General features: G+C 44.4%; 1 protein-coding gene across 2 annotated transcripts in view; it reads left to right on the forward strand.

Moving 5' to 3' along the window:
- PPP6R2 (protein phosphatase 6 regulatory subunit 2) overlaps nt 1–24,733 on the forward strand; it is an 891,343-nt gene that overhangs the window by 183,120 nt on the left and 683,490 nt on the right. For both annotated transcript variants that reach the window (XM_069229423.1, XM_069229422.1), the window contains exons 5-7: nt 5,320–5,457; nt 15,196–15,261; nt 16,157–16,269. In XM_069229423.1, coding sequence (XP_069085524.1) covers nt 5,320–5,457; nt 15,196–15,261; nt 16,157–16,269 — 317 coding nt within the window. The remainder of the gene's footprint in view (nt 1–5,319; nt 5,458–15,195; nt 15,262–16,156; nt 16,270–24,733) is intronic.

The raw sequence follows: 24,733 nt of genomic DNA on the forward strand, positions 1-24,733 counted from the left end.
ACCCCACAGCAGCAGCATACTATAAACCACGTTAGTTTGACCTCGTACCTTCACTGACACACAGTTGGTGCCAGAATCCTCCATCAGCCTGCCCCACTGGCAGTGTATAGCATTGAACAGGTGGGTACTTCACATTGTTCAGCTGAGTTAGTCCATCTCATAGCTCCATAGCTCATGCTACCATCTTCAGACCAGCCTACCGAGGCCCACCTCTTCCTTCTCCATCAAGAAGTACAGGCTCTTTTGGCCAAAGGAATCACTGAGAGACTGCTGGCATCAGAAGTAGGTTATGGTTGCTATTACCGCTGCTTTCTGCTGCCCAAGAAGGATGAAGTGTCCGTCCTATTGTGGATCTGCACACTGTCAATTTCTTCGTGACAAAGGAGAAAGTCAGAATGCTCATGTTAGCTCTGGTTCTATCTGCCGCAGGCCCTGGAGACTAGATGGTTGTGCTGGACCTGCAGGATGCCTATTTCCATTTTTCCGCCCTGCCTGCCCACAGACACCACCTGCTATTAATGGTGGGCCCCAAACGCCGTCGGTTTACTGTGCTTCCCTTCGTCCCTACCAGTGTCCCTCTGATTTATAACAAATGGTGGTTGCAGCATTCATGTGGATGTCAGAGGGTCCATTCTTCCCCTACCTCGATGACTGGTTGCTAAAGGTCACCCCAGACAGTTGTCTCCAGACTACAGCGGACCTCCTGCATTTGCTGGGGTTCACTGTAAACGTGCCAAGGTCACACCAGACTCCCTCTCAGATGCTCCCTTTCATCAGAGCTATTCTAGATAGTGTGCAGTTTTGGGCCTATCCTCCTGAATGGCAAGTCCAGGATATTTGATATTTAGGCTATGATTCTGATGTTTCAGCCTCTTTCATGAATTTCGATGAAACTGACTCTTGGGGTGTTGGGCCTAATGGTTTTCTGCTTCCTGCTGGTAACACATGGCCACTGGCATATGTCGGCTCTGCAGTGTGACCTGACTTTCCAGTGAGCGCAGCATTAGGGGAATCTATCTGACCTGGTCCAGATATTGGAGAGAACTGCAAAATAACTGCAGTGGTGGCTGTAGGACTGCGACTGGGTCACCAGCAGACCTCCCTTCCTTCCCCAACCACAATTGACTCAAGTGACAAATGCGTCACACTTGGGCCGGGGTGGCCATCTGGGAGATGGGAAGATCAGAGGACTCTGATATCCAATGCAGTCTCAGCTCCACATCAGCTTACTGGAGTTGACGAAGCTCTGACTGGCATTGAAAGCCTTTCTTACTTCTGTCAAGGGGAGGCTAGTTCAGATGTTCATGGGCAATACTAACCTCATGTGGTGTTGAAACCAGTAAGGTGGGGGGAGGGGATGTGGGCCCTGTGTCATGAGGCCTTGTGTCTCTGAACAAACAAACCCAGATGTGAATGAATAGTGGACCACGATTGGTGTCTCCTTCTAGCGGTTGTGCAAGGTCTCTTCAGAGACAGAGGAGAGCCTTCATTAGATATATTCTGCTGAGAACGCTCAATGTCTGCAATTCTGTACGCCAGAGTTTCCAAGGTGACTATCGCTCGGAGATGCTTTTTGTCTCAAGAGGAGCTCAGGTCTCCTGTATACTTTTCCAGCAATACCACTTTTCACCAGAGTTCTCAAGAAAATCAGGAATGACCAAACCAAAGTTATTTTTGTGACTTTGGATTGGGGACAGAGAGCATGGTATCCAGAAAGCATGAGCATTGATTCTACGGTCATGCTGGGGGGGAACAATCTACTGTTGAAGCAACAGGGCAGGGTCCTGCACCCGAAACTGCGCATGAGCTGTTTTTATGCATTGGGATTGAGCAGCAACAGTTGACAGTTTATGGCCTCCCTCCTGTTGTCTGTGATATCATTCGAGAAGCCAGGCATCAATTAACAAAGACCATATACGCCTGCATCGGGACAAATTTGTGGCTTGGCGTGCATTCAAACGGGTTGACCCCCTTTCTGCTTCCTTAGGTGAACTTCTGTGGTTTTTTCCCCTCTCATTGTTCTGATAAGGCTTTGTTCTGGGCACTGTTAAAGTATACCTTTTAGCCCTATCTGCATTCTTGCAGTTGTTGGATCAGCCCTTCCTGTTCAAGTCAATAGTTGTGACTCGTTTTCTCAAAGGACTGCACCCCTCCAAAACCTTTCATCATGCCACAGAGGGGACCAGAGCCTATTTTTAACCTTCCTTATCTGTGCGCCATTTGACCCCTTGCACAATTTCTCTCTTCACTTATTAACCTTAAAATATACCTTTCGAGTGGCCTTTACATCGGACAGGAGGGTTAGTGAGCTGCAAGAACTGTCTGTACACACTCTCCTTACACATCTTTCATCCTAGATAAACTTTGGCTGAGAACACATGAGTTATGACCCCTTTTCATGTGGGTAAGACCATCACCAAGCCTACCTTTTTTCACCTGCCTCACCCTTCCAAAGAAGAAGAGAGACTCCTATGACTGGACCCAAAAAGAGCGTTTTCATTCTTCACTGATCGATTGTACCAGAGAGTTCCGGATGGACGATCAACTTGTCATTGGGTTTGTTGGGATGAAGAAAAGGAAGGCTTTGCTGATACGGACCATCTTAGAATGGATAGTGCTGTGCATTATGATCTGCTACGCATTGGCCAACAAGCAACTCCCTGAGGGCTTGTGTGCTCACTCCACCAGAGCCAAGGCTGTGACCACTGTGTTAGCTTGCTGAGTTCCTGTCCTGGACATCTGTCAGGCTGCAACATGTTTATCTGAAAGAGACTTCTTGTTGCAGATTCTGTACCTTCGAATCTTTCCAAGGCATTAGTCTGGATCCAGAGATTTTGCTTGAGCAGTACCCCTACATGCCGTCAGGTGGTGTTGGTCAGCTCTGCATCCATCGTCCGCGTCGTGTGTGCCAGATATGACAACATGGGTCCTATATAAGCACAACCCCAGTGTGCTGATGTCCGTTCTTGTTTTCCTGCACCAGCCAATGCTGAGCCAAAAAAGAGCTACCCCCTCAGTCACTTTTTGACTGGCCATTTTTCAACCTTTTGTCAAAGCTTTTTGAGTGTCTACACTCCTGGTGCGTCGAGGATGCCCCCTTGGGTGTTCACCAAGGTGATGATGGTTTGTTGCAGCTTATCTGTGCAAATCTGGGGTTTCAGTCTCCCCCCCCCCCCCCCCCCACCTCGATGACTGGCTGTTGAAGGTGGGCTCACCCTAGGCTGTCGTCTCCCACCTTCAGACTACAGCAGATCTCCTGCATTCGCTGGGGTTCACTATAAATGCCCCTAAGCCACGCCTGACTCCCACCCAGACCCTCCTTTTCATCAGAGCTGTTCTGGACACAGAGCAGTTTCGGGCTTGTCCTCTGGAGTGGTGAGTCCAGGATATTCAGGATATGATTCCGATGTGTCCGCATCTGTCCTGGATTTTGGTGGGAATGACTGAGGCATCTGGGCCTCATGGCCTCTTGCATCCTGCTGGTGACACATGCCAGATAACATATGCTGGCTCTGCAGTTGGACCTGAAGTTCCAGTGGGCGCTGCATCAGGGGAATCTCTCTGAAATGGCCCAGATCTCAGAGGGAACTGCAAGAGATCTGCAGTGGTGGCTAACGAACCACAATTGGTTCAGGCAGATCCCTCTTCATTCCCCAACCAGATCTGACAGTATTGACAGATACGTCACTTCTGGGATGGGGCAGCCCCCTGTGGGAGGCGGAGACCAGAAGCAGCTAGTCTGCGACGGAGTCCAGACTCAACATCATCCTGTTGGAGCTTGGGTGATCAGACTGCCATTGAAAGCATTTCTTCCCTCTCTCGAAAGGAAAGGGTATGCAGGTGTTCAAGGACAACACTACTGCCATGTGGTACTGCACCAAGCAGGGTGGAGTAGGGTCATGGGCACTTTATCAGGAGACTCTGCGCCTCTGGACATGTCTGGAACATCAGAGCATTTCCCTGGTGGTTCAACACCTGACAGGCTCTCTGAAGGCTAGAGTGGACAAACTCAGCTGATAATGGCTGGTTGATCACGAATGGCGTCTCCATCCGGAGGTGGTGCAAGGTTTCTTTCTGCAGTGGGGAAAGCCTTGCTTAGATCTGTTCACCCCTGCAGAGAATGTGTAATGTGTGTAGTTTTGCGCATTGGAGTGCTCTTAAGGGCAGTTATTTGGAGACTGTGGGAAGAAGCAGGAAATCTCCTGTAAAATAAACATAACTCTGAAATGACCTACGGATATTCAGGCAGCAGTATATTTGACTGTGACGTAACAGGCGGTGTTGTTTTATGTGTATGTGTATGTTTTATTGTTTAATGTGAATGTGGCACAGGCTAGTTTTTGCCTTTGGAGCATCCTGTGTGCTGCTTTGGTTGAACATTACTCCATGTGAATTCAATTATTCTGTGCTAGGCTAATTTGTCACTTAGAAGCTGGCGGCAGTGCTAGAGGGTGTGTCCCATGTGACTCTGGCAAGAACCCCGAGGACCATGTAAGCCCTGATAGATATTGAGAACAGCGGTGGTCTGTATGAGCATTGGTTAAAGGCATTCAGCAAGTTTTATGGCGCAAGGCATGAAGTGGACAGAGGAGATGGGGCTGCTCATGCAGAAGTGAAAAGATCACCTGCCTGGTATTTATCCAAGTGTGTTGTTTAAAATATGACATTCACTTAATCAGCTGGATTATTTGGCCTTCATGGAGTTTCTTATTTGTGTGCTTCTATTGAGATGTATGTTGAGATTTCCAACTAACTGAGAGGTTCATTACGATGGGGAATGGTATGCTTTGCGATTCTTGCATATTGACATATGCCATTTATAACTTATTTGTAATGCATGTATAGGGTCAGTAAGTTTCCATGCACGTTGTCTTTTGTTATTTGGCAGTTTGTTAATGGTTGTGATGTGCTGAATGCGTAGTACTGCAGGACATGTTAAGGTTGTTTTTGGAGGACTGTGTTATTTACTTTCAACACAATATGGGATATATAGGAAACATAAATGACTCTTAGAGAGAGTGCTGGACATGTGTGCTACTCTGAAAAATGCGAGTCATGCTTTGGATGGTGTAATAGGAACATTATGGGGAACAGAAGGTTTGCATGTTTCAACAAGACATTATTGTAAAAGTGCCTGCCTATATGAAAGGGTACAGGAGGCGAATTTGGTGCAGGCAGTTGCTTTTGTAGGCAACATGCTTAAACTGATTGTATAAACAGTGTACTGTCCATTATGAGACTAAACAATCTAGAGATTAAAGCTAATAAAGCCTTCCTGGTCTCTTGCACTTAACTGTAATTGCATTCTTCTTTTTTTAGGTTATTGTGTTTCTGAGGAAAAAAGACAACTTCCTCAACCTGGTGCTAAATCACATCGGCACTTCAGCCATGATGGACCTCCTGCTGCGTCTAGTGAGCTGTGTGGAGCCTGCACCACTGCGTCAGGAAGTATTGAATGTGCGAAGTGACTGCATGCTTAAGACTGCTCCTTGTACTTCCTCTTCAATAAATACACAAGAAGTCTAGCTGATAGTCTTTCCCTTTCTTCTTAAACAAGTCTCCCCCCATCTCAAGGTCTGTGCTGTGGCTTGGAATGTGTATTAGGATGGTTCTCTTTACTGAAATATTGGTATAATTCAAATGACATATTTTTAATTTATATCCAGGTCTATTAACACAGCTGATATAACATACATTTTAGAAATTGTCTGATCATCCACATGAAGACCTTTTAATAGATGAAATAACATCTGTGTTCTCAGCATGTGTAGATGTAGATACACATACTACAACCTACGAGGAACCCATATTAGCTCCCACCTCACCATAACTCCTCCATCAATAGCAAAACCTTTCAAGACAACTGGAAACACGCAGAGGTTACAGCTCTCCTGAAGAGAACTTTGGCCGACCCAGAAGAGCTCAGCAACTACAGACACATCTTGCTTCTGTCCTTTGCATCTGCAATCATGGAGAAAGCAATCAACAGGCAACTCTCCAACTATCTAGAGCAGCACCATCTCCTAGACATCACTTAGTCAGGTTTCCGCAGCAACCACAGCATGGAAACCTCCCTCATCGCACCAACTTACTACATCTGGGCCTTCATGGACAAAGGGGAGACAGCAGCTGTCATCCTGCTTGACCTCTTTGTGGCCTTCGACACAGTCTCCCACAGCACCATTGTCTCAAGACTCCACAACTATGGAATACAAGGACCTGCCTTGAGATGGCTTGCCTCCTTCCTCTCAGACAGAACTCAAGGAGTCAGACTCCCACCGTATACCTTGAAACTGAAGAACCTTATCTGCAGAGTCTCTCAAGGGTCATCACTGAGCCCTACCCTCTTCAAAGTCTAAATCACACCACTCGCTTACATCATAAGATCACACAGAATCAACATTGTCTCCTACACAGACAACGCTCTTCTCATCCTCTCCCTCACAGACAGCACCACCAGAACCAACTTCACAACCTGCATGTCAAGCTAGGCAACCTGGATGAAATGGAACTGTCTAAAATTCAACACCAACAAAATGATTTTCGGGAATAAGAGCTTTCTGTGGGTTGACTCCCGGTGGCCAACCAACCTAGGACCACCCCTACCCCAACAGACCACGCCAGAAACCTCATAATCATCTTGGACAACAAATGAATGATGACCATACAGGTGAACGCTGTAACCTCTTCCTGCTTCCCCATCCTTTGTATGCTCTGTAAGATATTCAAATGGCTTCAGATAAACACCAGACACACGGTCACCCAGGCCCTCATCACCAGCAGACTGGACTATGGCAACACACTCGATGCTGGTATTTCGAACCAACTCATGCAAAGACTCCAGAATGCTGCCGCCAGACTCATCCTTGACATCCCCTGCAGTACACACCTAGTCCCTCTTCAGAGAGCTACACTGGGCCCCCATCTAGAAGTGCTGCCAGTTCAAACTGCTGCTCACTCTACATCTATAAAGCCCTCCACAGCATCAGAACTGCCTGCTTTAACCACCATCCAACTAGGCAACTGCGCCCAGGTACACTGTGATTTGCACAGATACCATGCATCCGCAGAAACCTAACAGGAGGATGCTCTCTTTCCTACCTCACCGCCAAAACCTGGAACAATCTTCCCAGCCACATCTGGACCTTCTGAGTCGGAACCTCCCTATCTCTACTAGAGTTTGGCAAGAAACTGAAGATCTGTCTGCTCAACTAGGAGCTCCGATTGACCTAAACATCTTCCCTATCAATATCCCCTGTGAGAAAGCATATTGGTATGGAGAAATCTAGGGGCACAGGGGAACGAGACTTGAAGCACCATATTTCTGACAAAATATGTGATTACTGCTGTGCGCAATCTTAACTTATCTTCAATAATCATCGCCATAAACTGTCACACATTAGCTAAACTAGATCCCTTTCAGTCACACTGCTGCCATAAATGCTTGGCTGAACATGCCGACTTTGCTCACTTATCCTGGACTTGCGCTCCAGTTTGCACAACCCATACCACCCTGTCACATATGACGGAGCACATGCTCACTACATATCCATTACTGGCCCTGCTTGGTTATGTGAAACTCCTACTTTTAAGCATAGTGTGCTTTACTGTACTTGCACTACTCCTAGCTAAGCAGCAGGTTGCCCTTCATTGGGGGCAGTGGGATCCTGCCCACTGAAATGGCCTGGCTACAAGACATGTCTAACTGTGACACCACCAGCGAAATCTACGCTTCTCAGCAACAGTTATTTTCGAGCCCCAAAGACATGTGGCAACCACTCAATAATTATTTTCTGTCACTGAACCCCCAAACAGCGGACAGTCGTGAGGCTGCTACTTCTGCCCTGTGATGTTTTGACCTACAGTTGTTTTGTTTTTTTCTACACACAACTTCCCTTGTTTGATGTGCCTCTTGTTCTCTATTGCCCCTTTCTTCCCTCGCATGTATGGTTCCTGTATCATGCAAGTTCATATTCTCCTGCACTGTACCTTTGCCATTCTTTTCTCCATCTCTGGCTCCTTGATTTACAGTTATGTTTTATATTCTGGAAATGCAGAATATTGTCATTGTTTTGCTCAGCTTACAGCTTCTGTACCTTGCTGCTTTCCTTTTGATCTCTGTTCTTGCAAAAAACTTTAAATAAAGTTATAAAAAAATGGGTGGCACAATCCGTGCTGCATGTCCATAAGTTCAATTTAATTTGCATGCTATGTGTACAGGTAGTGCCATTTTATTAGGGACTTGCATGTAAATTAAATAGGCCTTTTGGGCATAAGTGAACTCTACCTTGTAAGGGGAGAGCACAAGCACTTTAACACTGGTTAGCAGTGGTAAAGTGTGCAGAATCCTAAAGCCAGCAAAAAAGAAGTCCGCAAACTGAAGTATGGAAGGCAAGAAGTTTGGTTTGGATGTGTATTGAAGTGCTCATGGTATTTCTGTGTTGGACACTGAATGTTATGCTTCCGTTCTTTCCCCTTGGGTTGCTTAGAAGAGTTCTCTACTTGGGTGCTTGTGTATCGTTTTTTCTCTTTATCCACTGCTTCGGACATCATTGTTGAAGATCAGGCTAGTCCGTCCTGGGAGCGCCCCTGCCCTTCAGGGTCCTGCACCTTCAATACTGACACCAGAGAATAAAGATGGGCAGAGGGTGATGGAACATATGCCTTTCAACAGATGCCCCCTGTGGTACTGAAAGTGTTCTTTGGCTGATGTGCACGACATCTGCGACCTGTTTCTCCCCAGAGTATGACAACACCCTTTGCAATTCCTTTTCAGCCTTCAGGAGCAAAAATACTCTCCGCCAGCAATGAAGGTGCCAGACATCTTCAGTGAAGTAGACCTACTAGGTGCCGAAGAGGAGTTAGGTTAGTCCCCTGACATGCCAGCCCTCCAAACCAGACCTGACAAATCTGATCGGATTTCTTTTAGCCCGAAGTGCGAGAAGCTCACAAGTTGGAAGAGGCTCTCAATGAAACCCAGTCTTTCTCAGTAAACCTGCACACCTCTGTGAAACAAGTGCTCTTCACAGACCCCCAAGAGACGTAAACGGCTGCATGTCGAAGCCAAGCACCACCGCTTCAGTGGTCTGGCTTGGAGCCCAGTGCATAAGCCACATTGGGGTAAGCCACTAGCTCCAGTCGATACTTAAACAAGGCATCTGAGCCGAGAATTGATCCAGCTAAGAGTATCAAACCCCACCACTCACCACTTTGGCATGCAAGTCCTGAACCACCCGAGACCTTCGAGGCAGAATCCTCTGTTGAGGCTAAAAGCTTGTTTGGCACTGAAACTAACATCGGCTCAGAGACCTTTGACAGCTCACTCAGAGTAGAGGCCCATGTTCGAGAAGCTTCAACCGGAGCTTGATGAAAGGCAGCGTGGAATCAGGACACTCCTCTCCAGCCAACGCCTAACCAGAAAGTGTAAGGGCACTGCTCTTAGCCCTTAGCTCCTTCTCCTCCTTCATGACTTCCACTGCTCCTCCCTCACATCTGCGCCTTATCTTCAAAGATCACCGGAGTCCTATTCAGACATGGGTCGTCGTAGTCCCTTCTCTTCAGCAAAGGATTTTGGTGCGCCAGGTTCACACACCCTACGGATGATCCATGGGAGGACTACGATGAGGACCCCCCCCTGCTTACCCGATTTGGGGGTGGGGAGGGCAGGGTGGGGGGTGGGCGCGAGGTCCCTGGTCTTCCTCAGCAGACAACACCACTGCATACAGCCTTGTCATCCATCGTGCAGATGCATACCACAAGGTGGATGTTCACATTACACCGGAGGATGATGATGTCCTGTTAGTGATGCAATCTAGAAATAAGCGCTACCTCCATATTCTTCTTCTGCTAAAGGCAGGATTCTTGGGGAATCTTTAAAATCCTGGGTGGTGATCCCATAATCCCCTCTGTATTAGGGATCATCCCCCTGTACTCCATGTTCCTCTTCACCACTCTGACGAGAACAATAGTCCAGGCTGCAGGCAATGCCCATCCTCCTGATAAGGAGAGTATGTGCATTGATGTGGCTGGTAAGAGGGTAGCGTTCAGTGTTGCCACACACTGGTGCATAACCAGTTCAGGAGGCCTCGTGTCTTGCTACGGTAGGACCAGTGGAAAGAGATGTAGGCCTTACTCCAACATCTCCCTGTCCAGTACCTGAAGAGAGCAAAAAAGATTGTTGAGGAGGGGAAAGCCATATCTGTCGCTGCCGTTTGGTGTGCATTAGTTTTGGCTTATATAAGTGCCAGAGGGATTTACCACATCAGTGATCCTCTGCTGCCACTCTTGACTGTGTCGCACAACATCTCATCAACCTGCCCTTCGACCGAGAACACCTGTTCTAGCTGCAGGTTGAAGAGATGTTGGAAAAGATAAAGGACTCCAACACTGCTAAGGCCACCAACAGGGCTGAAGAGATTATGCACATGGCACCTTCAGGAGTAATAGCTCTAAGGGTGGAGGTAGAGACATATGCTACATCTGTCAGAGGGAGACTCCAGTTTTTTTTTTTTTTTACCCCGTTGGGAGGAAATTCCCAAAGATCACTAATTCTATCAATCATCAAGCATGGACACTGCCTCACTCCCTTCAACCCCACTAAACATCCCACCCCTCACACACACTATCAGCCCAAAGCACTTTGCATACTGTAAGAAGAGGTTTAGATGTTCCCTTTTCAAAGGGGCTATAGAGCCAGTGCCCTGTCGGCACCAGGGCAAAGGCGTTTACTGCCTAGACTTGCTCATTCTAAAAGGGACGGGTTCCTCACACCAATCCTGGATGTCAGGCCTCTGAATAGATACATCCTTTTAAAACATTTCTACATGGTCACGCTCTAGGATGTCATCCATAGACATGGCCACACTAGACCTGAAGGACTCCTACTTCCACATCCTATCTGTCAGGCTTATTGACTTTACCAGTGCTTCATGATTAGTGGGCAGCACTATTGGTTCAAAGTGTTGACCTTCGGAGTTACCACAGCCTCTGTGGTTTTTACCAAGTGTCTAGTGGTGGTAGCCTCCCATCTGAGAAGAGAGGAGGAAGACTCACGTCTTCCCCTTACTTGGACGACTGGCTGTTAGAGTGCAAGCAGGCAAGACTGCCTAGTCCACACCCAAGCTGCTATCTCCTGCACCACCAACTTTGCTTTATAGTCAGCGCTACCATGTTCCACCTCTAGCAAGTTAAGGGCCAACCTTTCCTTGGGTCAGTCCTCAATGCAGCATCTGGGTTAGCCTACATCAGTGAGGCAAGGGTGGTAGCATGATAGTGGCTAATGTCTTTTTCATCCACTCTGTCCTCTCGCAGTTCAAACGGTGATTTGTCTCCTAGGTATGTTGGCCTCATGCATAGCCATAGTTCTTCATGCAGGGCTCCATATACATCTGTTCAGAGTGCCTCTTGGCACAGTGAATGCAAGTGGAGGGTCATTTGGATGCTTTTGTATTGATAAAGGCCAGCACCTATTGCTCTCTGCAGTGATGGAACACCAAGAACCCATTGCAAGGCAGACCCTTCGTAAACCCGGATCTGCTGGTGACCATTGCTACGGACCCCTCACTTGCCAGGTTTGGGGTGGGCGGTAGGTTGGGGGGAGCACATCTGAAAAATTTGACAATGCAGGGTCTGTGGCCACATCATCAACTGGACCTCCTTGTCAGCCATCTGGAACCTTTAGCCAGACATTAAGCCCTATAAGCTTTTCTCCAAAACAGTCAGGGCAAGTTGGTCCTGGAGCGAACCAACAACATGACCACCATGTTTTGCCTGCAAAAACAAAGTGGTACACTATCTCTTCAGCTGTCTGCTCTAGAGCAGTAACTTTGCGGACCTGCTCAGCAGGATGCAGTAACAAATCTACATGTGGGAATCCCACTCACAAGTCCTGCGCCCTTACTTTTGATGGTGGGGGCCCCCTGGCGTAGACCTCATCGCCATATGCAAAAATTCAAGATGCCCGAGCTTTGCTTTCAGGTTTCCATATCCCCAGTCCGTGGGCAAAGCTCTGAGGATAAACTGATCAGTGATCTTTTCATACCATTCTCATCCTCTCCCACTTCTACCATATATGGTAAGGAAATATAAGCAAACATCCCTCACCCTCATTCTAGTGGTTCCCCATGTGGACCATACAACCATGGTTCTTGACCCTTCTAGAGAATTCCATCACCCCACATGGGAAACTGCCCAACAGGCTGGACCTTTTCACAAAGAACTAAGGCAGATTCAGACATCAGGAAAGCAGGCAGCTCAACCTAGCAATTTGGCTCCTGAAGTCCTAGAATTTGGATCTTAACTTGCCTCAGGAATGAATGGACTTTCTAAAGGAAGCTTGTAAGTGTATCACACTTGCTGTGTGACAAATAGAATACGTATGTTACTACTGTACCCCAAATCCTATCAGTCATCTTACATTTACGGTATAAGATATCATATGCTATCTCTTACACTTGCAACAGTCTTACACCTCAATTCAGCTACACCTAACTGCTATTCCTGCATAAATGCAGAACAGGGAACACTCCTCAAGATCTGTTATAAAAGCCTTCATGGAACACCTTAAACGTGTCATACCACCTAGAGTGCCACCTGCACTAGTCTGTAACCTGAACATTGTCCTCACCAGACTCATTTGAACTACTACATTCTTGCTGTTTGCAGTTTCTTTCATGGAAGGTGGCCTTTTTAGAAGCTATGACGTCACTTAGATTTGTTAGTGAGCTACATTCTTTCACACTTTAAGAGCCTTTTTCCAGTTACACAATGACAGGGTTGTCTTTGGAACCAACCCTAAGTTGTGCCTAAGATGGTTTCCCCTTCCACCTTAACCAGACAATTGAGCTCCCCGTTTTCTTCTCTCAGCTTAGCTTGATAGCAGAGAGCACTTCACACACTTGATGTCAAACATGCTCTCATTTATTACATGGACAGGAACAAGTCCTTTTGTAAAACACGACTGCTTTTTGTTGTCTTTGCACAGCCTCATAAAGGCCATCCTGTTTCTAAGGCAAGGAATAGTCAGGTGGATTGTTATATGTACCCAGACCTGTTACCTTAGAGCCAAAAGTGCCCTACCTACTCTCCTCAGGCCTTACTTCACCCATCCAAAGGGTACCGCTATAGCCTTTCTTGGAAACCTACCTGTAGCTAATGTGTAAGGCTGTTACCTGGTCTACTTCAATCACCAAGCATTATTTTATAGTCATTCTGGCAAGACAACAGGCTCGAGGTGATCCAGCCTGTCTTGGGGACTTTTTTTCAGACCTCTGTGCAATCCACTGGCTTTCCACTGCCTAGGGGAGTACTGCTTTACAGTTGATGCAGAGCATATATAGCCACACATGTTACTAGCGGAATGTGTTTCTTAACCCGTAAGCATCTGTTTATTCCATATAGTGGATTTGCATGTGCCCACCGCCTCCTCAGGAGCCAGTGTTTGCTACAGATATCTTCAACTCACATAATAATTTAACCTACACACACACATGGTCACTTACTTTCCCAACTCATTACTTTGTATGCACCCTTACCCAATGTGTGGAAAACAATTTAACTCTGCCAGAGGAGAAGTCACTGATAAATTGTGACTTAAAAGATTTTGTTGTAGAAACTCATATTGCAACAGTCTGAGCCCTACACTAGATGGTAGGAGCATACCGAGCATGTGATTCAACAACACTACATGCAACAAACAGATGCTTACAGTGTAAGTAACAAAATCATTATACTTTCCCTTATATTAGGATCATTGTCTCTGTGTGAATTGGGTTTTATAGAAGGCTAACAAAATACTTGCATACAGGGAAAAAACAGTGGTCATCTGTGGCATAGCAAAAGGATAAATCCAGGAAAAATGGAAACACATTTACACTACTTTGTTAGAGATCCTAACAAGCTCTTCACTAGGATCCTTTAAAGACTGCATCAAAATAAAAATTACAGGTTGATTCAGTGGTATCACCAGTGCAGACTTAATTTTGCACAATTTGCTCAATGCAATGTTTCGTTGATGGAATATAATTTTAATGTAAGTATGTAGTTATCAGGTGACCACAGGTAGATCTAATCACACTATCATTATTCATTTTGCGACAATAATGATATAACTGTCCCAGCATCATATGGAACAATGGATAAAGAATCAGGCCAGCATCTGTGTGAACCAATATTCTTTGATCAACATATGGGGTCAATACAACAACCTGCCTGCACTGTCTCTGCTCAAAAGATCTTGTATATAACTACCACATAGCGCACGTTTTTGGTTATTTGCTTTCGGGAATACCGATTGTGGAAGCTAATAAATAGTACAGTACCACGGACACCTATTACAAGCCAGAGACTGATAATGAGAGAGACCTACGGGTGAGATAAGTGACCTCAAGAATTTATTTATGCTTATAAGCAAAGCAGATACTGCAACAGCCCCAGAATTAAACTCTTTATTTAGCACAGGCTTTAGCACTATAAATAAAATTGCCAGAGAAATTGTGGAGCTATGGTAGCTTTCATTAAATTTACCTCCATCCTTCACTCCAAAGGTACAAAAGGAAATTCATTTATCTATCAAGAAACTGTTCATGACTGTCTATTATCACCTTGGACGTAATGCTTCTTCGATAGATGAGTCAGAAGCTTTAAACATATCTACATGGAATGGACAGCCTTCCTGAGACTGTCTGGACATATGGAAGCTTTGGTTGTTTTTGCTGCTCTGTCTGTCTGCACAGGCATATCACAACATGTTGTGGAGAGATGGGAGAACATAGACTACGAGTGCCACAAGCCCACTGAATGTTATTTCTCCTAATTTAGATATGATATTGTAGTCTTGTCCAAAGTAGCTTACACTTGAGTTCAGTGCAGCTTTATATGAGATGTTTTATACATATAATTAATTCAGTGTAACCACATAGTGTACTTTCTCTAGAGTGATTTACATGTACAACTAGTACCGTGCAATGACACTAAACTTTTTCCAGAGTGCTTTTAATATGGTAAGTGCAACAAAATTGGATCATTTGTTTGAAATGATATAAACGATAGGTTATGCGTAGAAGCGGTGTTGTAAACGTTTTATCAATGATCATTTATATGTGATAATCAGTGTAGTGACACTGAACAATTTTTTTTTTAATTATACTTTATTTAGGAGAGCAGACAATGTTCTTATCTTGAAACATTCCTTTTCAGTGGCTGGATGAAGAGAAGCTTATCCAGCGCCTGGTTGAGCTTATCCATTCATCGCAGGAAGATGATGTAAGTGTTTGGTAATTTATCTCCAAAACCTGGTAAAATAACCAGCCTCACAGGAGGTCCTACTTTCTATAGAAAAATATTCTGTAAACCTGTTTGAATGTAGTCTCATGCAGTTGCCCTTACGAATGTCGTCTGATTTTTGAGGATCTAAAAAACCTCTTTTATTTCTACATCTTATATCAATATCCATCATCATTATCTGGCTCAGCTCTGATCTTAAGTTTCAGAACTTAATAAAAAGAACACCTTTGAGTTAAAATCCGAAGTGTGGATTTGTTTTCTATTGCTTCTTTCATGAGGCGTCCATTTAAAAGCCATCCTCTTACATTATTGGAAGGCTAGGAGTATTTACTGTCTCATCTTTCCATTGTTCACAAACGATTTCTGCATAGCTCTATCATACACTGTGATAATTTATCATGCTCGTGAAAAATGTACCAAGAACAGGGCACAAGGTTTCTTCTCTGCACTTTACTGTGCTGGTGTATGATCGCCGCAGCACACTAGTGTGCTTCTGACACTTCAGGTGGTGACTTCTTGTTAATTAGTTTATAATACGATTATGGGAATGGTTTAACCCTGGGAACCTTAAAAAAGAAACAGAATAATAATTTGTCACTACTTTCACTCTTGCAGACTGAGAGTAAAGTAGCCACCGGACCTTAAAAACTAAACTGCTAAAACATTTCGTGCATATGTGGAGGCAAGTAAGCAGCATCTTCTCTACTGCTCTGAAGCATCTAGCCTGGTCACAAGCACCCCAGTGTTCTGATTGAATCTGTTCCTGTAGTGCTAATGTCCCATCGTAAATTATCGGAAGACTAACCATGTGGTGAATAGTCTATGTAAAATATACAAGTCTTTCTGTGTGTGTGTGTTGTTTTTTTTTTTGCAGCGGCAGTCCAATGCTTCCCAGACCCTTTGCGATGTTATCAGGCTTAGTAGAGACCAGGGCACGCAACTCCAGGAGGTTCCCGAGCCAGACCCTCTGCTCACCGTGCTGGAATCGTAAGTACTCATGATTAACAATTAAAGGAGCGAAATAAACTTATATGGAGTGCAGAGATTTGCACGTACTAGATCTTTTTCCAGGGGGCCAAAACATTTGCTCTGTGCTATGACCGAGGATTGCATTGATGTCAGCAGGGTGGCATTTTGGGGCAAAGGTGTGGGGGGGCAAGGAGTACATGGTGGGTGTAGGGGAAATGACGCATGTACAACTAAAGACTGAATTGCACATTGTGAAACCAGAAAACCTGGAATCAATCCTGGCTTCCCAACTTGACCAAAAATTGTGATCTTAGGCAATTGTTTCATTTCTTTTGCCTGCTTTTTCTTAATTATCATATATAAAAGGACCTCGAAGTACATGACTTTTGGATGTGTTCTATTTAATAAACTATAATGCTCTAATATAATCTGATGTACTAAGATAAAACAATTCTGCATGTTAATACAATGCACTTTTTGAATTTTGAAGAGACTATCATATATTGGCATGTTTGTTGCAAGATGTCTTTAAAAATGATGGTGTTCCTAAAGTTAAGTGGTGCTGGACACCTTAGTAACTTCCTTTCTTTAACTTCAGTTAAGATGTAGTTAAATGCTTGCCTGTTTACTTTACATCTTTCTTAATGTTGGTGCTGAGTGGAGAAAACATCAGCCCAGTCCTCCTGTTGACAAGGGGGCCACATGTAAAGTTCGGGAGAGCTGCAAATGGTGCACCCAGCCATACTTTGAGCATCACTGTACTAGATACTCCCGTAGCAGTTTTTCAATCATCACTGTAGGGGATAAAACAGTTCATAAATGCTAAAGTTCTCCTTTGTCTGTCATGTGAGGATTTGGACCTCCAACATAACGCCCCATTCCTTCTGTGACTCTGCCAAGCCATTATTGGAACTGTTATTACTGCCTGCAAAGAGTCACATGAATCAGTGTGCTTTCCTCACATTATGTTGGGTCGCTCCAGTGACTGAAAGCATTGTGACACCCTGTATGAGAAAAGCAGAATCCTTAATTCATTCCCAATCACAATTTCTTTCTTTCCTCCCATCAATATCACTGAATCGGAGAAGACCGCAACTTGCCTGTAGGGCATCTCATTCCCAACCCATGAAGGCACCCCTGTAGCCAAGTTAAAACCCATCAAAACATAATTGCATAAACATTAAGGGGCTACATTTAAAATTTGGAATCTGCATGAACTAATCTGCAATGGAGGCAGACATGTAAAACCAGAGTCCTAGGAGTATAAGCAGTATAAGAGAGGGGTTAAGATTTGTAATGAAAGTGTGCTAAAAAGTCTTATAACAGCATATTCAGAAAGCAGACAGCCATAACGTTTTTTTCCAGTTCAGAATGTGAAATGTCCTAAGTTAATATAAAGGAAAGTTGAAATTCCAAAAAAGATACAGAGGTGAGGGTTGGGCTGATCAAACCTTCTATTCTGCTTCTAGCAGTCAATGTAAAGAAGCTACTTTACTAGCGAAACCATGAACTGAAACTACACATTACATATTAAAACTAAAATCATCAGCACTTAGTACGTTCCACAAAAAGTCCCCACTGTTTCTCATCATCCACTTTCAAGAAAGTGCAGACAATGTTGAACCTTCCACATTCGAGATCTTCACTACCTCTTGGGCCTATATCTCCTCTGATGCTGCAAATCCAGTTAAACCAATTGAGAACAACAGGATTAACAACCTTGGAAAATAAATATTATACACTTTAGCACCATCAAAATTGTTATAACAAGTCATCATATTAACAGAGGAATTGTAAATCGGTAAGTGGGTCACTTAAATTGGCTATCCTTCCTTAGCCATGGGAGGGAGTCATACGGTCTCAGTATGAATACTGGAGTAAGTGGAGAAAGTTGTCCTTGTTAAAATTGTAACTTTACTTCACATTAGCATGGAAAGTTGAGTATTTCTTTTTTTGCTTATTTTTATTATGAAGCGTGGAGCTTGCCAAAGGCTGCTGGAGCATTGTACAGCATGGAAATAACAAGTAGGAAAACACATAAGTAACCAGTTTAACTCTTTCGTTCCTATACCCTTTTACCCCTAGAATGCTAATCCCTTTTTTTACGATTTGCGGTAATTTGTGCTTAGGCCACCATAACTTTTTTCCACATTAGCTATCAACACCAAATTTGTGTTCTTTTTTTTCCAACATCCTGGGGTTTCCAAAGGTTCCCAGGGTTTGTGGATTCCCTTGGGGGATTGGAAAGGGACTGAGAAAATAGCCAAAATATAGCTACATTTTGGGTTTTCGGGGAAAATAGGAAAAGAGTGCTCCACAAAAAGTATCTATTTTTTTCCCTTAAAAATGGCATCAACAAAAGGTTTGCTGTGCTAAAGTCACCATTTCCCGGCTTTCAGGAATATGCAGAGATGTATAATAAAAAAGTATACTTTTTACCACAGTTTTATCACTTTTCAACTAGGTAACCCATTTTTCCTTATTTTTGTGCTCTAAACCTACTTCCAGTTTGTGGTGGAAGCTGGGATGAAACCAATGGGTGATCCCTGGACAAACTAGACAAAATCCTGAACTCAGCATGGGGTCATTGGTGTAGATCCCAAAAGGTTTTCCCCAAAAAACCTAACTGTTGAAATAAAAAAATATTGAAAATGAGTAGGAAAAAAGCGGCCATTTGTGACAAGGTTTTCATTTGAAAAGTCTTGTCAAAATAGCTGTTACAAAAGCAATATACCATTACTTCCACTAGAGCCTTCTGGTTGTGGGGATATATAGGGTTTGTAGGTTTTCTAAGAACCCGAGGTACACAGAGCCAACAACTGAACTGCAACTTACACTAGTTTTTTCATTGTGTACTGGGTATAGATCAATTCATATGGTAAAATGTAAATAGTGAAAAATAGTTATCAAGAAAACATGTATTTCTGAAATAGACACCAAATACGGAGTTTAGGAGCAGTGGTTATTTGTATATCTTTGAATCTTTGGGTACCCATACTAACATGTAATTCAAGGACATTTTTAAAAATTGCTGTGTTCTTGCACACTGCCTTATATTTGGAAGGCACAAATTCAGAGAAATGCAGTTGATAATATCAAATGTTATACTAGTCTGTCTTCCTACATATCTCTCAATAAAAATGGTATCTCACTTATGTGGGTAGGACTAGTGCCCGGGACAGGAAAGGGTCTAAAGCACAACATGGATGCATCACATTTTTTCCATTGAAAATGACCTGTTTTTTCAATGTGGTTAGCTGTGGATTTTGGGCCTTAGCTCAGCGGGCACCTAGGAAAGCATAGCAAACCTGTACATTTTAAAAAACTAGTCACCTAGTTGGAATCCAGGGTGGGGTGACTTCTGTGACTCCCATCAAATTGTCCTACCTAGAAGTTTTTGGAAACCTCAAACTTAGACCAAAACACACACATTTTCCTTACATTTCTGTGAGGATAAAGTCTGGAATATATGGGGAGACACCCAGCATTCCCCCCAAATCTCCTGATAAAAGTGGTACCTCGCTTGTGTGGGTAGGGATAGTGCCTATGTCAGGAAAGGCCCCAAAATACCAACATGGACACATCACATTTTTCCACTGAAAACTGATGCTTTTTTGCAATGGGGCTAGCTGTTGCTTTTGGGTCCTAACTCAGCTGGTATGTGGGTAAGCCTAGCAAACCTGTATATTTCTGAAAACTAGACACCCAGAGGAATACAGGGTAGGGTGGCTTTTGTGGCCCCCACCAAGGTTTCCTACCCAGAAGCCTTTTCAATCCACCCAAAGTTTGGTTAAAAACACACATTTTACTCACATTTCAGTGATGAAAAGTTATGAAATCTGCAGAGAACCACACATTTCCTACCATTCCTTCAAGTCTCCTGATAGAAATGATACCTCACTTGTGTGGGTAGACCTGGTGCATGCAACAGGAAAGGCCTCAAAATAAAAGGTGATGTTTACATTTTGGATATTATCAGTGTTTTGTGCGTTATTTGGATTTCTGGGGAATCGCTCCCCTATGCAGCAGTTTACGGTGCAAGCATTATTATTCAGACGCTTTCCACTCATGCGTACGGTACAAAGACTCCTGTTTACAAGGACCTCTACATGCGCACATGGTTCGAGGATTCATATTCAGAATAACTTAGTTATGGCACAAGTGTGAGTCTCGCTCACTTTTAGCTATATATGTGCTTGGTGCGAGGATCTTCAGCGCGTCTTTTGGCTTGCAGCTAGTTGCATGCAGTTATTTAGATTGCAAGCTCTGCTGTCAGTGACTCGCACACTTATCACCACGTTTAAACACTGTCTGCACTGCTTTACTGCCCAACTGCCACCCGTTCTTACCTGATTAAACAGCAATCCCCTCAGATTACAAGCTTCTTTGCTGGGGCATGGATATTGGCCATATACTGACTTTTTATCGGCTATTCAGAGGGTTTATTTGAAAGCGTATTGGCTACTTCAAGAGAATTTGCTCATTGGTTTTCTAGCATTCTAATAAAACAAGTAATTGGTTAATGTTTGAACTATTCTACAAAATGTACTCTTGTTAATCATTTCCTGATTGATCCGAGTTGAACATTACTGTCAGTCTTCAAATACACATTTCACATTTTTAAATTTTTATCATAGTGTGGTTCAACACTTAGTTTTATCACCTGATTTTTTTCATCTATACACATATTTCTTTGCTTTAATGCAAACCACCAGTCTACCAGTGGCTTTTCTTCCAGAACCAGTAGTCCCCAGACTAAAATGGCATAATTGGTACAGATAGTTTGAGAGCTATTTAGTAGCTATTGATGGGTTGAACTTCTCAGCAGCTAGGAAAAAAGTCAATTTGTATAATTACCTTGGTGCAGAAGGACAAAGAATATTTGACCATCGATCAGTTACAGCGTCCGTCATCAGTTCCAGGAGATGTGTTCACAGGGGCAGTGAAGAGACTGGAAAACGACTTTGATAATCCTAGCATCATTGTAGAGAGACACAGATGTGGTCTTTTTATTTTTATTTTTAACAAGGAAACAGTTCTAACATGAATCTATTGACAGTTTTGTGGCAGAGTTGAGGGTGTTACCATTCACTTGAGAATTTGCGGATATCCCTTGGACCAGTATCTCAGTGACCAACTGGTGGTGAATTGTTATGACAGCAAAACTCAATAAAGGATTTTGTGTTACAGGAATCCTACATTGGAAGAGACCCTGAAAAAAGCTAGAGGCATAGAAAGCTGTATGTTAGCATGTAAAGAATTGGAAAGATCAAAGTTTACACCTTCAGAAAGTATAAATGCACTAGCATGCAAATCTAAAGGTTTCACAGGTGGCGCACTGAAACCTAGAAAATCTGATAAGGTCATAAGTGTTTTAGATGTGAGTCCAAGTCTTACATGCCTAATGCTAGCAATTGCCCAGCTGTAGCTAAAACATGCTTGAAATGCATGAAGACAGGCCATTTTGCACATGTATTGAAGAACTCACTAAAAGTTATATTTGTAGAATCTCAACAAGAACCTCGAATGCTTAATGACATTGATGAGTTGGACTTTAAAATAAAACTTATATTAACTGTTAACATGTTATCCGCTTCCAAAACAGCGACTGACATAGAGACTGGTACTGGTGGTGACCCTGTTTGTGGAGTGAAAATTGGGGAGGTGTACATGCGGCTCACAGTAGATTCAGGGTCACCTATTGCAATTGTGTCTGATGATCTGTACAATTTTTGAATTGGGGAAATGTCAATATGTTGCCTTCTGATATCAGGACAATAACTTTTGTGAGGCAAGAGATTAATATGTTGGGTTATTTTCAGGAACAAGTCAGTCTTTAACACAGAATCATATGTACAAAGGTTTATGTAGCTAAAATAGGTGTCCATATACTAGGCTGGAGGGACTAGGGCAAATTTGGTTTGATACTCAGACTGGGAACTGACCAGCCTATTGCCATGATGGAAAACATTGAGGTGAAAGTTAATTAATTACTGCTGGTTTTGAAAAAAAACAAAGCCATTTTTGAAGATAAACTGGGGGTGGTGAAGGGATATGAACATAAGCTCATTCTAAAACCTGATGCTGTCCCTGTGGTGTATATAAAGTATGCAATGCTCCATTGAGCAGCAAGGAGAGGCTAAAGGAGCATTTACACAAGCTTTGTGTGGAAGTTGTCATTAAATCTGTAGACTCATCCCGATGGGTATCTCTCATCAATCATTAGATTTGTAAAGCCCGGCTTCTCACCCCAGGGTGTATCCAGCTGCTGTGGGTTGTAGTTGAGAACTGGTAGCTTCTTCCTCAAAGAGCCAGGTCTTGAGCTTCCTGCTAAAGTTGAGAAGGGAGTGAACGTACTCAGGTGGGGTGGGAGGTCATTCCAGATCTTGGCGGCGAGGAAGGAGAAAGATCACTACCCGCTGCGAATGTGGCAAATTGTTGGTACTTTGGCGAGGGTTGTAGAAGGGAGTTCCCTGGAGGGCTGGTGGAAGGGAGAGTCTGAGGTTGATGAGATTGGGCCGAATGTTGTGGAGGGCTTGGGTATGAGCGTGAGAACCTCAAATTTGCAGCTTTTGTGCACAGGCAACAGGTAGAGACCTCTGAGGTGGAGGGTGATGTAGGTCTGCTTGGGGAGGATCAGAACGAGTCTCACTGCAGCGTTCTGGATGGTTTGAAGGCAGTGGAGCAGCTGGGCAGGGAAAAGGATGTTTCCATAGTCTAGTCTGCTGATGATGATGATGGCTTGGGTTACCATCATTCAGGTTTCAATGGGGATCCACCTGAAGATCTTCTGTAGACTGCAGATGTTATGGAAGCAGGAGGCGGCCACTGTGTTTATCTGTCATTTGAAGGTGAGTTTGCGTTGATGATGAGGTTGCAAGTGTGGTCAGTAGTGGTCAGGGGGAGGGGGTCGTCTAAGCGTGGGGGGGCCACCAGGAGTTGTTCCTTCCAGCATGAGGAGTTTTCTGAAGATGATTACCTCCGTGTTCAGTTTCAGGCCGTTTGCTCTCATCAATTCGGCAATGTGGGTCATGGCTTTGCTGAAGTTGTCTCTAGGGGTGGTTTGGTATATAGAGAGGGGGAGTATGAGTTGAGTGTTGTCAGCGTATGAGATGATGAGTCCTCAGGAGAGAACAAGCTCGGCCAGCAGTGTCATGTAGGTGTTGGAGAGGTTGTAGCTGAGTGAGGACCCTTGGTTCCGAGGTGAAAGCTGGGAGATGGACTCTTTGGGTGCATCCTGAGAGAAAGGTGTGGATCCATTTGAGGGCATTGCTTCGGATCCCGATGTGGTGGAGTGTGGAGGTGAGGGTGTAGTGGGAGATGATGTCGAAGGTGCCCGAGAGGTTGCGGTGAATCAGGGCAACCTTCTCTCCGTGCTCGAGGATGGACCTCATGGCGTCCGTTGCAGCAATTAGGATGTTCTTGTGCTGTTATTGGAGAGTAAACCTCATTGGTAGGTGTCCAGTAGATTGTGTCTTTCCAAGTGTTCGGTGAACTGTTAGTTGAGGACTCTTTCTAGAACCTTAGCTAAGAAGGGGAGCAATGATATGGGGCGGTCAATTTTGAGTTTGCTGGCGTCGGAGAAAGTTTTTTTTTTTTTTTTTTTTTTGCGACTCGACTGCGGCTTGCTTCAGGGATTGTGGCTGTCCTGATGGAGGTGCTGAGGATGGGATAGAGGATGCTGCGGATTTCCTTCTAGCCCAGGTTGAATATGTAGTGGGGGCATGGGTCTTTGGGAGAGCCAGAGTGGGTTGAACTCATGGGTGCTGCTGTTCTTGGTAGATAGTTGCTCTCAGTCTGTGATCAGGTGGCTGGGAGAGTCGCCTGGTGGGGTCAGAAGGTGGTCGATGGTGGTGGGTTTGGGGTGGATGTTGCTGTAGGTGGCTGAGATTTTGTTGTGGAATTAGTCCGCAAGAGAGTCACAGAGTGTCTGGGAGGGTAGAATGGTGTTTTTGGTGGCTGCTGGGCAGGAGAACTCTTTGATGATCTAGAAAGTTCCTTTGGGCGGTTAGTGCTTTCCTCAGTGTGGCTGAGTAGGGCAACTTTTTTAGTTCTCTGAAGTGGACTTGATATTTTTCAGCGCTACCTTGAAGGCGGTGCAGTCTGCTTGGTCTCTGCTACTGTGCCATCGTCTTTCTAGCTGTTTGCACTCTCTCTTGAGGGTGCGGAGTTTGGGGGTGAGCCACCTTGCAGGTTTGCTGGATCTTCTAGAGGTGGAGTTTCTTGATGGGGTGACTTTGCCAGCGCCATTGAGGATCCATTCGGATAGATGGCAGTCATCTTGCTTGAGGTTGCCGGAGAGTATGGGTTCGCTGGAGTGGAGGGCGGTGGTCAACTAGGTCTTTGTGATTTTTTTTTTTTTGGGGCTTCTGTGGGGCAGGGGGTTTTGGGTGTGTGATGAAAGGCTCTGGTCTGCTGGTTATGGAGAAATGTACCAGGTAGTGGTCTGTTCATGCAAGCTCTGTAGTGTGGGAGAACTTAA

Source organism: Pleurodeles waltl, chromosome 4_1 (genome assembly GCF_031143425.1).
Source record: "Pleurodeles waltl isolate 20211129_DDA chromosome 4_1, aPleWal1.hap1.20221129, whole genome shotgun sequence".
In the NCBI taxonomy this organism is placed as follows: Eukaryota; Metazoa; Chordata; class Amphibia; order Caudata; family Salamandridae; genus Pleurodeles; species Pleurodeles waltl.